Source organism: Rattus norvegicus, chromosome 8 (genome assembly GCF_036323735.1).
Source record: "Rattus norvegicus strain BN/NHsdMcwi chromosome 8, GRCr8, whole genome shotgun sequence".
Classification (NCBI taxonomy): domain Eukaryota; kingdom Metazoa; phylum Chordata; class Mammalia; order Rodentia; family Muridae; genus Rattus; species Rattus norvegicus.
The window spans coordinates 85,393,689-85,411,297 of record NC_086026.1 but is presented as its reverse complement, the minus strand read 5'-3'; the positions used below and the strand labels follow the sequence as shown (position 1 = coordinate 85,411,297).

The following is a 17,609-nucleotide window of genomic DNA, read 5'->3' as shown; positions in this document are numbered from 1 at the left end:
AAAGAAAAAAAAGAAAAAATTTTTAAAAATTTTAAAAAATTAACTAATACATCTCACATTTTGCTAATTAGAATTACAGACAAATGGGTGAATTCTCTTTAAGTATGTCAGCACTTTGGTTTTTTTGGATAATATTTTTATTTCTGAAATATTTTCTTTAGGAAATAAATATTACCCTAAATCTCAGCCTTTAGTTAACAAGATATGTGAGGGATAGGAAAAGACAATGAAGTTAGTATTTGTATAGTACAGAGATAAGAAACAAGCTAAGTTAACCCACTTTGCATATTAGTAGCATCCACTCTATAACTACGACAAATCAAGAGAGATGTACCAAGTGTGGAGTTGACAGTGTTATGTAGAACACAATGCACAACTAGTGCATGAGAGCAAGCCTGTCTGCTTCTACCCAAAACAGTAATTTCCTAATTTATAGACAACCACTGTCTTACATCCCTCAGCTTCCACTCTAGCAGGTTTCCCCCGAGACTCACCCATCAGTCTGGATCAGGGAAACTGAAACGCCACAGGGATCTTTAGCCACAGACCAGCTCTTCCTGTGTGGCCTTCTGTACCAGCCAGCACAGTGGGACCCTTCCAGCTTCCAACTGATTTATTCCGTCCTCACAATCTCCAGCCAGCCCTTCAAGGCCGATTTACTGCTCACAACTCTGACATCCTAGCTCTTTCCTGTTTTGCCAAATGTTACTCCTTGTCCATGCCAGGTTTGTCTCTTAAATGTCAGAATCAACACTGTAGATCGATCATTTGTAACTGGCAAGTTGTAGAGCATGGCACAAAGGTGGTTGCCCTCAGTGGCTGTAGCGCACTTTCTTCTCCCTCATGACTGGCTGCTTCCTTCATGAGACTATAGTCACATCATCACTTATTCAACTTCTGTAAGAGTTAGACTTCAAGAAGACCAGTAAATTCGTAATTAAAGACTTATTTCTAAAACATTTTATATTGTAGTTTAATATTTTATGTGCACTATTGATGTGTTGAAAATTCCATATCCAATTAACAATACTGTTGGAAAACACATGGAATGTCACAGAGGTTAAGCAATATTCCTACAACAGCCATTCCAATAGCATTAGTAAAGGCAGGGCAACACAGCAGGGAACAGTAGGAGCTCTCTGTCTAGCATGTCCTATTAGAAGTATGATTGGCAACAAGTGACTTAACACCTCAGATTCTCACTGTCAGTCATGTAGTTCAAAGCAAAGAACGCTTGCTATGTATTTAAGACACTGGATATAGTCTGATAGAGCAGAAACGCCTGTCATTTCACTTTGATAGTCCAGTATTTTGTATTGTCAGTTATTATGTCAACACCAACAACCAGGGTGATGCCCTATAATTTAAGGCATGGTGTAGCTTAGTGTACAAAGGCCCCTTGCTACTAATTGTGATACCTAAGTTTGGTTCCCAGGTCTCACTTGGGGAAAAGGAAAATACATGCACACAAACACGCACACATACATGTGTGTGCACACAAATAGTGAAATAATAAAAACATTTAAATCTACAATTTGCTGCTATTTTGTTCCACAATAACAGTCAACCATTAGTAAAGAGTAAGACAGTCATAGAATACTAGTCAGCTTTTTTTCAACTATTAACTAGTAATTACTGTTCAATGTCCAGTAGCTTGAGCAGATTCAAGAGAGTACAAGGAAGAGGTCCTCATACCAATTCTTGGAACTCTCTTTTGTTTTACAAGTTCTGAAATGTATTTCCATTGACTCATTATAAACTGAAACTGTATCACGTTCATGGTATAAAAGCAACAAAATCAACATTGATCATAATTAGCTAACAATAGAAAGTGGGTTAAAACGTTTAATCAAATACAACTAAACAAAGGACATAGAACCAAAGGTCAAGATATAAACAGATCAGACATCTAAATTTTGAAAAGCCCAATGTTCTTTTGAGTAAGTATTTGAACTCTGCCTTTCTGGAATGTATAGTTACCATCCACTATGAAATGAAAACCTGCTTTAGCATGGCCCAAACCTCCAGAGTAGTGTACTCCTCTAGCTGCACAGCTTTGTGATACAGCCAGAAACTCTGCTGCAGCACGGTGCCTCTACTGCTTCCTGTTCTTTGCACCAAAAGGCTTCTTTGGGTTTCGTTCAAGGTAACCCAAGTGTATAGAAAGGGCTGAGGTTTGAAAGGTATTTTCTTTATGCATGAGAGATTAATTCAAGCTAGATATTTAAATAACAAAACACTCTTTTACAGGTTTGCTAGCATGTTTAGTTTTACTTAATGGTGGATTTATTTAAACATTTAATGTGGAAGAGAAAATGTTACTGGTAAGTTGAATAAATAGTCTTATTCTTTATTTTAAGAGATGTATTAATAGCTAGAAATGGTTATTTTAATTTTAGGATTTTTATCAAATCTATGTTTTCCCACTGAATGTACTATAAAATATCAAGAATCAAGATAAACTGACCATGATCTAAGTTATATATACTGCATGGATAGCCTTTTGGGTGATTTAGAATCAAACTTGTAAATTCTCAGCCTGTTTGAAATAGTGTGATAGTTATTGTAACTTAAAATACCTAAGACTTAGCTGTTATCTGGAGATGGGGGCCTGGGGGTGGGGCTACTCCAAGCATATAATTTAACAAAGTCACAAAATTTAAGACTGAATTCTAAACAGAACAAAATTGCATTAAGGATACAATGGACACTGAGAATCGTTCTGAATGAGAAAATAGAAAGTCAAACTTAATCGAAATTAGGCAAAATAAAAGCCTTCAGGGCTTCATGATTATTGAGCACAAGGGCTTTCCTTCTTCAAAGTCAAGAGTTTGTTTGCCCAAAATTTCATCATAAGACTGTCATTAAAAAAAAGTCTCAAGATCGAAAACAATTTGACTTAGGAAAGCATATATTAAAAACTGCCTATGTTTCCCCTTCTTCAAAGAACCATTTGGAGAATGTCCATTTTCTTTCAATCAAGTATCATTTAATTGTATAGCTTTGGTTTGTTTTCTCTCTCCTACTTCATAATCTCTGTGCTAAAGCTAAAATCATACAACAGTCCCTGGAATCTGACGAGGGTGATGTGAAAAGCACCTATCAGAAGCTTAACACAGAATCCACGCCTATGGGCCTCAAAGGGGAGTGCACCGTAGGTCTCCTGAAGGAGTTTCGAGGCTGACTTCATCCGCCATGCTTACGGAGCACAGGAATCCTACTGGTTAGTTAAGTTTGTACCCAAGCATGTAGCACAAACAGTGTATGAAAAGAGGCTTAGCTCAATTGATGACTTGAGAGACCCGTTGTTCCCTCATGGGTAAGGACAGCTTGAGAGCAAATGGCTTCCTGGTTGCAGAGTGGGTGGCAACTTCTTTTGTAGCTCCCATCAGGAAGCTGAGAGTCTTTGTTGACAAAGGATTGGGATAATCATTGGTGTCCACCCTCATCAGGACTCTTCCTCCAGTCAGTCCCCGTATCTGAACTCTCCACACCCCTGGAACAGTACCAGCTGCTGGGGAGCACGAGCTCAAACACAGGAGCAGGTGTTCACACTGCGCATCAAGCCCTAACACTTCAACATGAAGGCAGTCCGTGAGACTCCAGGCTCCGTTTTACTTGTATCCGATGCATCTACTCGCCAAAGCCTGGAGGACTGTGAATCTCTCTCTGTGAACCTTAGACGCCTTAGCATCTGTTCTTGTAGGAGTAACAGTAGAGAATACCCATTGACTACCTCGTGTAGGTTCACAGGCCTGCAGCAGTACCTTAATAAGTCCAACTGACAACTTCTTTCCTGACAAATTCTCTCCTACGATCTTTACTTTAAACGGTTAAAGTAAAACAGTTGCAATAAAGTGAAGTGGTGCGCTCAAAGATATGCAGCTTTCAGACACAAAACTGTCTACTACAGCCTCTGCAGTCATCACACTTAAACAGTATTGGCAAGGAAAGGGGAACGAAATAGTCCCTCCTCCCTCAGCTCAAAGAGTGCACTAAGGAGTTCTGACCCACGTGATGGGGCGGTTGCTTTTCCCATTCTGTTCACTTGTGTCGTTTATTAACATAATTACTTGCATTAAAGTTCAAATTGAGCTGTCGTTTGCTGTGTGCTTCGAAATGAAAGGAAAATATAAAATGTTGTGATGGGTGAATGCCTCCGCCTTTAAAAGCATTTGTTGCTCCTGCATAAGTCCCAGGCTTAGTTCCCAGCACCCACATGGCAGCTAAGAATCATCTGGAACTCCAGTTGCAAAGTTTCTGACTCTAATGGTTTCCTGGGGCACCGTGCACACACATAGTACACAGACATGCAGGCAAAATACATAAAATACAGTAAAAGTAAATGTATCGTTTTTAAGAAACAAAATATAAAAAGTTTAAGAGGTAAAATAGTAATACAGTAAAAGTAAATGTATCGTTTTTAAGAAACAAAATATAAAAGTTTAAGGGGTAAAATAATAATACCTAATAAATTTGAAGTCTAACCTAACCTACACGGGGAGTGAGCATTCTAGAGTGTGTTTCTTCATGATTAAAGGAGAGGAAGGTGGTTTGGGCTTCAAACCTCAGGGGTTGGTTATTTATGAGATGCGAATGGCTGAAATGTCTGCTGTTCTACTAAATTCTGCTTCTGTGACTCAGAAGAATTCTACCTGGAGAGAGCAGAGGTAGCCAGCCAGAAAGACAATAATCCCAATTTACCTTAGCATAACATTATGTTTTCTTGCAACATTAATTGTGGAATGTGAATGTTGCATGTGAGAATATTATATGATTGCACTCAGAATCCAAGCACTAATGTACAGACATGAATCATTTTAAAATAACGGCTTAAGGTAAACCTTTGGAAGGAAAACGTGATGTTCTCCATTCTTTTGCCTCCCTGACTGCTGGTTCTCCTGTGTGCTCCATACTCAATCTGAGTATCAAAGGCTCTTTCTAATATTGCCATTTCTCCTTCTTTAGCAGTTTTTGGGGATTTTCCGTGTGTGCTTCATCCTTTGTAAGAACTCAGTTTATTCTTTAATGCTGAAATCAGCAGCCTATATACAATTTACAGACCTTATTTCCCACCCCCCCAGCATGAGATGGTTGCTTTCGCCACTTTGTTTTCAACTCTTGGAATAACTCTCTCTCAAGAGAAAATATGATCCTCCCTTTAAATTTTATGTTAATAAAAAAATTCAACATGTGTGTGAGTAACTTATACTAAAAGTAAAGAATTTCGAGAAGCTGAAGGACCAAGCATCCAATTCTTTGTTCATTTGTTTGTGTCCAGAGGAGAGGGTTGGCTAGGTGTCATCTTGTTTCCATGGCTACAGTTCTGCTCAAGGTCCATTTCCTATATATCTGTCCTGAGACATTCTGGTAACAATTTTTATCATGTGCCTAAGGGTAATGAGAAGCCCTCAGCTATGCTGGGCTACTGAACTATCGCCTACATTCTGTTGAGGCAATCTGACTACAACAATATAAATATTAATCAAATGTTCCTCAAAAATGATTCAGCTTACAAATGTTTCCTCTTTCCTTCTGGGATTCTGGACAAACATTGGGGTAAGACAGGGATAGATAGGGTGTGGTTCTTACTTCAAACACCGGTAAATGCCATATTCAGGCCAGTGTACGTGGTGTAGATAAGATAGACCCCTCACCAAGCCTAGTGGGGCTTTGTCTTTTAGTCTCATATTCCTTCCTCTGGTACCTTCTTTGAATTGCTAGACATTTTTAGTCAAAGACTCCCAGGTTTTGTTTGGATGGTTGATTGGTTTTGCTTTGTCTTGTTTTTAACCTTTTACTGATTCTTCGTGAATTTCACATCATGCACCATAATCCCACTCATCTCCTCCTCCCCTCATGTCTGCCCTCTACCCTTGCAACCTCCCCACGAAAAGAAAACAAAAGACAAAAATAAATAAACAAACAAGCAAACTTAACAGAGCATAGAAAGCATCTCATGGTGGAAGCTGTAATGTGTCACAGAGTGTCCCACAGTATATCCCTCTGTCGACACATCATCACTTGCAAAAATATTCATTGCTATGAGTCCCTGGTCCGGTTTGAGATCTCTGGCTTCTGTGACACCATCAATCCTGGATCCTCACTGGGACTCCTGGTTTTCCTGTTGTTGTCCTGGGTCATGGAGAGCCTGCAGCTTCGGATCCGCAAGCCTAGCCCTTTCACATGCCCCAAGAGTTCACATGTGATGTAGATTTTTGGAGTGGGCCGAATCAAAGCCCTGGATCTGGGCTTGTGACGGAGCTGAGCTGGTCAGGACACCAGCTCTCCCTCATCTGCCCCACCAAGGCAAGCTCTCTTAGCACTGCAACAGCTAAGCTACCCAATGCTGCCGCTGGCGAGAGGCAGGGTCATGCTCCCATGCCCTCCGGGCCTGATCACCTGCACCCAAGCCTCCAGATCCACCTCCACTGTGCTGTTGTCAAGGCAGGGCCCATACTCCCAAGTGCTGACTCTGGCAAGGGGCTAGACCCGCTCTCCTGCACTCCTCTCGTCAGAGCCATCTCACCTGTGCCTTCGCCATCAGGACCAGCTCTGCTGTGTAGCCCAGGTGAGGTATAGGGCCCACTCTCCCAAGTGCTACAGCTAGTAAGGGCAGGGCTAGTTATCCTGACCTCAAGACCTCTGGGCCATCTCTCCCAACTACTGTGGGTGGGAAGGAGTGAGGAGGGGGAGGTCATCACCCCTGCAAAGGGCTCGCAGTTTTATCCCACACTGGGATTCACAGATATTGTAGCCACTTTTATAAATATGCTATAAATGCTGAACACAAACGCAGCCCAAATAACAATCCCAGATGCTTTTCCATGCCTTAATGTCTTTTAAACACTGTACTTGAAGCTATATACACAGTAATTCATTTCATTCTTTGACAGCCTGTAACAGGAACAGAGCCACAGAGAACTCAAGCAACTTTGTGCAAGGCTCCACTGCCTGCCAGTTTAAACACTGGCTTCCAGATGAGGCAGCCTAACTTCCTCCGTGCCATGTACCTCCGTGATGGAGTCATAGAAAAGACAACTCTGCGCTTGAATTCACAAATGAACCTTAACAACAGCAACCTGCCATGGACGGCCATTCTGAAATGGGGGTGGGGGGACTTTAATACCCCACTGCTTATAAAAAGAAAGAAGAAGGGTTGGGGATTTAGCTCAGTGGTAGAGCACTTGCCTAGCAAGCGCAAGGCCCTGGGTTCTGTCCCCAGCTCCGAAAAAAAAAAAAGAAGAAGAAGAAGAAGAAAAAGAAAGAAGAAAGGACATATTCTGAAGACATCGACAGCACAGACTTAGAAATTACAGAATTGCAGGTTCTTACTTTAACTGCTATGATACCTGTTGTAAATCCCACGACTTTTTCATCTAACTATCACAGAAAATTGATTTAGCAATGTGTCTGCTGAGCTGAGAATAATGCAACCCCCTGGGATATCGTGTCATTCTTCCAAAAGTACTAAACATTACCCTTATTAATCAACAGATATCTTTTCCTAACACTTTAAACACTTTTTAACGTCAACATATTTTTTTTTCTTTCTTCCTTTTTTTTAATCCATCCACCACTGTCTGAACAACCCTCATACAAATTACAAAGATGACTCCTTGTGTGTGTGGATTATTTAAACATTTCTGGGGGTGGGTAGATAAATATACCCATCGTTATTTTTATCTTACTGTCAAACGTCATGAGCTGAACCTTAAACTTCCCCCGTGTCAGAACGAAATGAAAACAAGCCCCTTCCCCCTCCAAATGAATGAGCTGGCTGACAAGGCTAGCTGGTGTGCTTAAAGGATATCTTAGTCACGGGTATTATTTTAAGAGATGAGCAAAGGGGGAAACCCCACAGCCCAGCTCGTAAAATATGAACTGAAGGTGCAAAGAAGCCCTCATAAATACTACTTAGAACAAGGGATTCATTGTTTCCCTTCAGTCCTGTGAGTGGCTCCGTGATCTCAGCCCTGTCTGTTAGGGAAGCCTCTCCCTTTGACCAGTGGGTTTTTATTTTTTTTTTTTTAGGCCAAGCTACTACATTATTTACGACTGCACATAGTGGCTGATCTGTGTGTTCCTTATGCACATATACTGAGACATATACTTTTCTTTTCCCCAAGTCAGTATTTTAATGCAGAAGGATGAAAGGCCTTTTTGCTAGAGCTAATGTGGTTGGGATGCTAAACGGCTCCTGTGCCAGCGTGAGGTAGACGGGAGTTTTTCCCTGAACATTTTCCACCTGTGTACCTCAAAGACCAGCTTTGAATAACTGCTCACTTGCTGTCCTCCTTGGTACTTTTTAAAAAGTACTTTATTTGTCAGCCTTGTCTACGGCGCCTTAATCTAGCGCATTGTCACCTCTTGAGAATTTAATAAAGGAAATCATTTCTCAATATTGGCGGCGTTAGTCTTAAATAAGGATAATATAAAGGAAAGTTGTGTGGGAAGTGAATGCCGAATTAGTTTTATTCAGTGCTGTTGTCTCTCCAACCTTTTGCTTCATTTTCATCCTTTTCCTTTAAAATTTTAATTATCTTTAAGAATAGTAAAGTCAAAAACACCAATTAAGTTTTGTCAAAGGGAGCCTCAAATAGAGTAGAAAAGGAGGCGGGGAGGTGTGGGGTGTGGGACAGCAGAAGTCTGAGGATTCTAACGCCCTGGGGTGCTCTCCTCCCTGTGGGTGGAGGCTCTGACCAACACATCATTACCTTTTCCTTCTCAACTACCAAGAAAACAGGAGGCCCGTACCTAGACTCTCAAACTGGAACTAATTGATTTTCAACTAATCTAAGCCTTTACTTATAAAGAAAGTAGGACCAAAGGCAAATCACAGGAAGGGTGGGAGCGGTAAAGACTGCATGCCAAGAGAGCCTCGGGGCTCCAGAAACTACAAAACTAAAAAGGGGAGAATTAAGTGTTGGAGTGGGGAGAGGGGGAGAAGGAAGGGTGTGTAATTATAGACGGTGAGAGAGTAAGGAACTAGAGGCGTGCTTGGAGCCTTTCCAACCCCTTCTATCTATACCCTCATTCCTCCCTACACCCACAGTGACTTGTCATTAGCCTTTTGAAACTATTTGGTAAGTGACCACTAAGATACCATTTTTTTTTATTAAACTATGTTTATAGTCATCTCCTTCCCGCAGCTGCACCAGTCGTTTGGCAATGAAGTAGCTTTAAGAACCATAATCTAGCTGTCTTGACTATAAACGAGAATGGCCATTGATGAGCAGGGAAATGGTTTTGTCCTGAGCAATCATTTTTTTTCCTTCAAACAGGAAAAAAAGTTTAAAGAATGATTGTTGTCTGGCCCAATATGAATATCTCTTGCTTCAGACATCATCCATGGATAGGTGCTACAGCGGTCTCCGACCATCTTTTCTCCCAACCCATCATTTACATTAAAACCTTGTGTGCGTTTATTGATGTGTTTATATTACACCTGTTAATGACTCTGTCACGGAGACTCCATGCCTTAGGCACCAGCTTTATATCTATTTATGTGTCAGTTCCCTTCCACTGAGCACTTGACTCAGCCAAAAGCAGAAATAACGTAAATAGGTACGTAGACATTATATCCTTTCAGTATCAGGACAGTTTCTTGATTTACTGAGGGAGCCTTAAGCTATTGCTCCCTGCACTTTTCCTTTCATATCTAACATGCTAAACACATTGTGAAGTTTGAAAGTCTTAAGTTACATCTATGCTTTATACTAACATGCTAATATATGTTCTTGGAATATATCTAAAGAGGAATTGAAGTCAATGCATCAACAAGCCAAAAACCAGCTAATAAACACAAATGCCAGTTTTTACTCTCATAAAATTGCTTATACATGAGCAATAAATAACACAAGTTTCCCATTTTTAGGATTTGTCCTAAAATATTTAGTGTTGTACCATTCGGCATCATTAAATAATTAAATAAAATTTTAGTTGTTTTCTAATTTTTAAATATTCCACAGGCACATCTTTATGGAATTGTACTAAAATATTAGAGGTACACGATCTAATTGTTCATTTGTGTTAACTACTTCATACATAAACCAAGTAACCATTTTGGAAAAAGAGATATAAAAAGCAAAAAAATAAAAATAAATAAATAAAAACCAGAAAGATAATATTTTGTTCCACAAATTCAACAGAAACTTGACTGACAGTCAACAGTCTGAAAGTAGGGGATTAGCTTGTAAGTCACTTGCTATACCAAGAACAAAATGTGATCAAACCATCTAGATTTGTTTCTTTAAAGTGAATGAAGGGCTGAAATGACTTAAAGGTAAAAACAAGGAGTTTGGCTTAGATGTAAATCCTTGCACAGCCCAAGTCCTGTTACTTACATTTCATTTTTCTTTTCCTAAATCATAATCTTTTTTTTTCACTTTTGAACACGACACAAACTCACAAGTCAATTTAAAACTAAGTATTGTGTTGGATATGATTCTGAATCTGGATTAAGTTAAATTAGTTATGAGACATGTCACAGATGCTGTCCACATACTTACACACCCAGGTGACTTCCTCCAAACACACCCCCTGCTACTACTCACTGCACTCATTGGGACTTGGTCTCCTTGACATTTTTTTTTCTTTTGAGATACTAAAAAAAAAAATAAATTGTTCTTGAGCTGCATAACAGTGTGAGACACAGTTGCAGGTGATATATGCTGGTTAACGTTATGTTTAAAGCGAGGATTTTTTGTTTGGTTTATAACGATACTACGCACTTGTCTTTCCAAGTGTGCTTTGATTTGTCCTATGCATGGAAGAAACACAGAAGTGAGCTTTAGACTAAGTAGTGATTGGCTGCAACATTTGGTTATATGAGTAGGCATGTTCTAAGAGTAACAAAATTGAAGCTCAGTTTTACTTCAACACAACTACAAGAAACTAGTCCAGGATCAGAATTCATTTTCTAGTCGTGTCTTATGAGACGTTTAGTTAGGGATTACTAATAAGGGAAAAAATATATGATTTGCTATTGATGAAAACACCAAACTACGTATTTGAGCAGGATCAAAATAAGAAAAGTTTCTGAAATTTAAATCTAATATTTCACAGAATAAAATAAATAATTCTATATTGATGAAAGTGAGCTTGAAAACAGCTGTGTCATTATACTAGCACAAGAAAAATGTCAGTAATTTAAAAGAAAGAATATTAATGGTACAACAGGGTTCTAGAAATCATTGAATAAATTCTTTTCTGTTTGTTTTCTTATTTTATCTATATTTGTAAAAATAGTGGCATACAACTTCAAGAAACTGATAACATTTTTAAATAGCAGTACCTGTTACAAATGAGCAAGAGATTCAGTTTAATGAAAAATATTATTAAGACAGATCAATGTCTGAGCTATTATTTCTTAGTAATAAATTCTCTAAAACTACATTTGTCACATTTTAGATGGCATAAACTTATAAGTTGGTCTGATCATTTACATTTGTCTCTCTCAAGTGAAAAAAATCACTAAACTAGTTTAAAGGTGAAACGATGGATTTTGCTTCATCTTTAGACGCTCCCGTGGTCTAAGTCCACATAAAATGTTTACATCTGAATATGATGAATTCTGTGCTTCTCATTCAGTTATGCTGAGTGAGAGCTGTTCTACTGACATGCATGTACTTGACTGAAAAAGCTGCAGAGTAAAAGGTCCAGTGAGGAATATGTTCATGCCCCTCACACTAAAAAGAAACAATCAGACCCATTTAAGATTGAGGTTTCATTCGAAAGCTCTCACGGAAGCCTGCTAATTATATGTCCAAAAGGAAATGTCGTGTGGAAGACCTGTAGAGCACCTGACGTGTAGGAGACGATGGCTTTCTAAAGCTCGGTGCTGGGTTTTGTCCCTGGGAACACAAAGCATGCGGTTTAGTAAGCCCCTTCTCCTGTGCCCAGCGTTGCTGAGGGTAAATGGCACAGCCCATTAAGAAACATACATTGCAAACCTCACCACATGTCACCAAGACTGGTTGCTATCTGACCTCTTAAAAAGTATTTCCTCTAAGATAGCATACAAGGATATTTTTGCTAGGCGTAGAGTAAGATATCTCGAAGTCAACCCAGATTGCATTTTCAATGAAAATTTTTCAAGGTTTTACTTTATAAGGTTCTTGATTCTTTAAAGTTTATTAAATTCGTTGGCTTAATTCTAAGTCTAAAAGCTAAATCATGTTTAATGTTACTTTCCTGTATCACCTAAAGATAGTCAATTCATCTTTGATTTCTACTAAAGTATTTTAAGTTAAGACAGCCCTTGTAAAATCATTTTAAGGAGGTAAGTTATTTAGTATTCTTGGGGGAGGGAATGCTGGGTAGTGATCTTTCACTTGAGATGGACAATGTTTAAAAATTACCAGGAAGCACCAGGTACTGAATGAAATATAATTTTAAGACCTTTCCCCATGATCTTTGTTGATATTTATAGGAATTAGCAACTAGGGAAAAAAAATGTCATTTCAAAGGAGAAGTTGGTATAGATGAATACCATCAAATCAAGTTTTATATTTACCTTGCCTGTGTCAAACAGCAGCTAGATATGATCACATTTTAACCACTACACTTAGGGAAGGTTAGACTGAAACTTCTTTTCTAAATTATTATTTTCTTCACTGAAGTCCCTCGATTGTTAATATTTTAAAGTTTTATTTGATCTTAGTTAATTTCATTTAGAGGCTTTTCCCCTAGATGAGAATTTTTAAGTAGCATATAAATATTATTCATGTGCTCTTTAAATCACTAACAAAAAATTGTTTGGAAATTTAGTTTTATTTTCCCACATAAACCCTGGTTCCTTGCTTTTTTTTTCCATTTCTTTCTTCCTTTTTGCCCAAAACATAGCTATCCTAATAAAATTCCCTTTTCACAAGATTGCCTTTTATGCACATCTTTAAATTAAATTTTAATAAGCTTTCAAAGGACCAAATTCTATCCAAATTGTGGCCGTTTAATTTTAGCTCTCCATGTTAAATATATGTGACTCTGTAGCCTAAAGCAAAAATCATATATCCATGTAAAAAGTGAAACAGAAGCTACAGAGGGGCGTTTTATAGAATGAATATATAAACGTGGCCACCTACCAGGAAGCTACTTTAACATTAGAAAAACTTCCTCTTTATAAAAACACAGACGAACAAATAAACGAACGACATACCTAGGTTGACAAAACTCATGACCATGTCAGCATCATTCAGAAAATTGGTATCGTGTAGACTGGCAAGAGGTGGGCTCTGGGTAGTCAGAGGAATCCTTGGAGGTAAGTGCAGACGATGTGCATACCCATTGGGAGAGGCTGGGTATCCCTTTCTTGTCTCTTTAGCCTCTCCAGCCAGGGATACCCTCACTAAATATTCTGACTCCTCAGGGTTTTCTTCGCTGGCCATGGCGTTGTACAGATCCAGCATAAAGAGGGGTGCAGAAGATGCTTGCTTCCCCGGTGAAAAGGGCCTGGGTCTGTGAGGCAAACCCAGAATAGAGAGAATTTCCCTCTGTATTTCCCGTCTTTCGTGGTTCCGTAGTCTTCTATAAATAAAACTGGAGTGAACATGATTGTCTCCCAAGCCTCCTTTGGCATAACCCACTTGAACCCAGCTGCTCCAGAGGAAGCCCACAATACCCCTAAGTAAAAATACAGTCCAATGCATTTTTGTACAAAGGCAAACGTCGATATTTTTAATCCTTCTTGTCCACTTGGAAAAAAAAATAATAATCCAGGTTCCTTGGAGGTACACTTCGCCAGTAGCTGTAAAAACAAATTTACCTATTCTTCATGACAGTGATATTTCTGAACACAGCACCCCTAGTCCATTTTCTTCTCCTGCCTTAGGTATTTTAGAACACGTCAAAAGTAGTTATTTCTAAGAAAGCTGAAATTCAGATTTCTAATTATCCACAGTTGTTAAGAACTTTTGCGGTGTTGACGTAGCGAAAGCTGGCTAAAATTATTTGATCAAATAACCTAGGCATTCCTATGTGAATTTATGATAATCAGGCCTTTGGTATTTGAACTGACGAAAGCTGGTCTTCTGATAGACTGTAGCTCCCAAGCTCTCTTCACTTGCTCTGACTTCTTCTCAACGCTTGAACTTTTTCCAAAACAAATCCTGAGGTCTGAATCACAGATCTAGGCTGATCTGCACCTTGGTGTTGGAATTATATTTGTCCGGCAGCCTAGTGATAACTTGAACATCTTTTGTATGATGTGGTCTTAGTGTAAAACAAGTCCCAAGGTTATAATGTTCAAGTAAATGTGTTTCCCTGAATTTACTTGAAATCCTTCCTGTAAATCCACTCAATCTCTTCCTCCTTCTTGCAGTTAATTCCACCTCCAGCAGGCACAAATGTACCAGCCCTCTTCAAGAGAGATCTAAAGAGAAATGTAAGCACAACCCTGCTGGAAAGAAGAGGCTTCTCATTGTAATTTGAAACTGGTAAAGCAAAAAGAAGTTAACCCTTTCGCTACCAGAAAAGCCTCCATTTTCGCAGTTTTATAGCCATGCATGTAACATACAACAGTGATATATGGGGTGTATGCATTCCAGGGAGGATAAAAAGCCAGTTTTCAAGTAACAGGCTGAAAACGTTGCCACCCAGACATACAGAAATGTTTTAGCTCTTTTTGGTGGAATGCATTTAATACACTTTTATATTAAGTCTCAGGTTGTAGCAAATTAACTTGGTATGACTCAGTTCCATACTTGAGATTATTTCTAGCTTTTGAAAGCCATGAAAATTTACCTCTTAAAAACTGAAAAGACAACTTCAAAATTGGAATAAACGTATTGATTCTTAAGGGCACCTGGCTATTTTAAAGCAAAAAGGGAGACAAGGAATCATTAGCAAATATATCCTACCCCAAAGAAAGAGCTTATTATAATTCAGGGATGAGAATCAGAGAGCTCCAACCCCATTGCCTGTAGAAAAGATTTAAGCAGAAATATATATTTATTTCTGATTAAATCAACAGCTGAAATAGAAATACCTTATATACAGTATTATCATTCTTAACTTTTACTCCATTTACACTGAAATGTAGACTTGCTTACTACAAGATAGTCATTACAACGTGTGCTCAGTACTTTGACTTGTTTCAAGTTGTGCAAATAAGCACCAGTTGTGCTAAAGATCAATACCCTGCGTGACTGCACCCAGATTGGAAGTGGAATTCCTGAACTTTGATGGGTAGAATAGAGAAAATGTGCACCTTTCTAAAATGCCATACCTAATCTAAGGAAATGAGTGAAGTATGTGTTTATCCTTAATGGTTAATGCCTTTAAAATTTGGAAGTCTGCAAGGTTTCTCTGCCTGCTATAATTTTCCTCTCAGGCACGCATTTAACCTTAGCGTTTACAGTGCTTTCATTGTCCGGGACAGCATTCCGATAGCAAGGTAAATTTATCCAGTCAATTCTAGAGCTGTGCTGAAATCCTAATTTTTTTTTCTTTTCTTTGCCGAGAAATGTCTCGTTTCTTGTTTAATTTCTTTTAACGTATTTCCTCTGAGCCAATGAAACAGTCATATTTCTCATGGTCTTCAGTTCATCAGTGAATGCAAGACACTGACTGTGGGGGCTTCCGATTCTGAAGGAATACGTCATTTCTCTGGTACAGATTCCCTAGGAAGACTTGAGAGGGCAGTTGAATGTTTTCCGCTCACTGAAAAGTCTGCCTCCTTGCAGGATGCCACTGCAGTCAGAACAGCAGCCCAGAGACTACATGCAGAGAGGGCATTGTTGTAAAAGAGACGTCACAAGGAAGAGCAGCCATGAAGACTTGCAGTGACCACATACCCCTGCAACAGGCAACAGTGTGAACTTTAAAATTCCTGAGATTTTTTTTTTTTACTCAGCATCCAAATCAAACATCAGATTGTGGTCATCAGTACAGATTCAGATCAATTACTCTTGTGTTTATAAAATGAATCAAGTAGGCTACGGAGAACCTCCGTATTTTAAAGTACATTTTCCAAGCTGTGAATTCACTTTGTTTCAGGAGCACCATGGGGTTATAGGGTAAAATCAGCCTCACTGACGGAAGAAGTGGTTCTTATTACATATACATGTATTTGTTTTTTTCTAACATACTTGAAAAATAAAAATAAGACTGGATGCCATGCCTCAAAAACTGTTTTTCCTGAACTGTAATTTATAATACTAATCAGTATAATTGTAATTTAATTGCTTACCCAGATGGATACAGCCTTCCATTGTATGGGCAATAAGTTGCTAGCAGGCTTGGCCAGATTTTACTATCTACTCTACCCCCACTTCCTTCTAATACAGACTCGATTTAGCCCGCATTGATTTTTCAAAAGATGAATGAGGAGGGAAAAGAAATAAGGAAAAAATCCTAAGACTAAACAGGAAATGCTAGCTACTATGCAAAAAGTTAGAATCGCTTTCAATTAAGAGTAAATGACTTTACCACATCCCAATTCCTGGATAGATTTCTACCTACGTGTTTGAGAGCAACTTGAAAGACAAGGTAGATTTTGAATCTACAAATTAGGGGGAAACTGCACATTTCTGAATACATATTACACAAGGGATTAAACACGCTACAGAGTCACACACCGGAAAGAAGAAGCAAGGTTAGAAGAAAAGACCTGGTTCATCGTGAGAATTATTCTTACAGATCACCAAGAGGCACGTCCTCAAAGACCCACGCCTTCCCTTGTCGCTTTAGAAAGGATAGAGTCCAGCTAAGACGCTCTCCAGTTCACTACTCTTTTAAAGTTTCCTTTCTCATTGAACTCTGATGTCTTTCCCTCTTGGATCTGTGGTGCAACCATACCCAATTTATCAATTTCAGTTTTCCCAGATTTTCAAAAGAAACTTTCTCAATAGACAGTTGAAGCATTTGTAACCCATTTTTTATGGGACATCCTTCTTATTCCTCTTGGACTATGGTTATTGCTGGGTTTTGATGTAGAAACAAAGTATCTGGAAGAGATAAAGTCAGTAGGTATCCATAAGACTATTTAGGTGACTGGAGGTGCTGGCAGCAAAGAGAATTCTGGGAAGGCATCTACAGAGTCAGCGGTGTCCAGAGGAAGGCAGAGCAATACTGCAAAACCATTTTTTGACGGGTTGTTTGTTTTGATTGGTTGGTTGGTTGTTTTTGTTTTGTTATGTTTTGTTTTGTTTCTTACAGTGACCTGAAAGGCACTGTAGTCATGGGTGGTCTACATTCTATCTGATCATCAGCTACTAAAGGAAATCTAGGAAACATAATAAAGATAATAGATAACAACAAGCTTTTGAGATGTTTGTTATTATTGAATAACCAGGATTATATAAACAGGATTTTTCAATATGCTTTGTATTCATGCTTCTAACACTGTTTTATATGAGTCCACTAGAGTAGATATTAATTATAATAGCTATTTCTTGAGAGAATAAAGCCACAATTAGCCATTGAAAAGTAGACATTCTTAGTAGATCATCAGTCTCATGATTCCATAATCACCAGATTCCAGCTCTATCGAATGAGTGCCCTGACTCAGAAGGAAAAGAGTCGTGCAGTGAGTTTCATTCATTCATAAAACCCTCTGCCATATTATCACACTGAAATTCTATTGAATTAAAGATGGTAACCCTGACAGA

The 17,609-nt window shown here is 38.8% G+C and overlaps 1 protein-coding gene across 1 annotated transcript in view; it reads right to left on the bottom strand.

The window, feature by feature from the left end:
- Bmp5 (bone morphogenetic protein 5) overlaps positions 1–13,669 on the bottom strand; it is a 122,746-nt gene extending 109,077 nt beyond the window's left edge. Inside the window, exon 1 of the mRNA NM_001108168.1 lies at positions 13,160–13,669. Within this exon, the coding sequence (NP_001101638.1) occupies positions 13,160–13,649 (490 nt within the window). The 5' untranslated portion in view covers positions 13,650–13,669. The remainder of the gene's footprint in view (positions 1–13,159) is intronic.
- Between the last annotated feature and the right edge of the window lie 3,940 nt (positions 13,670–17,609).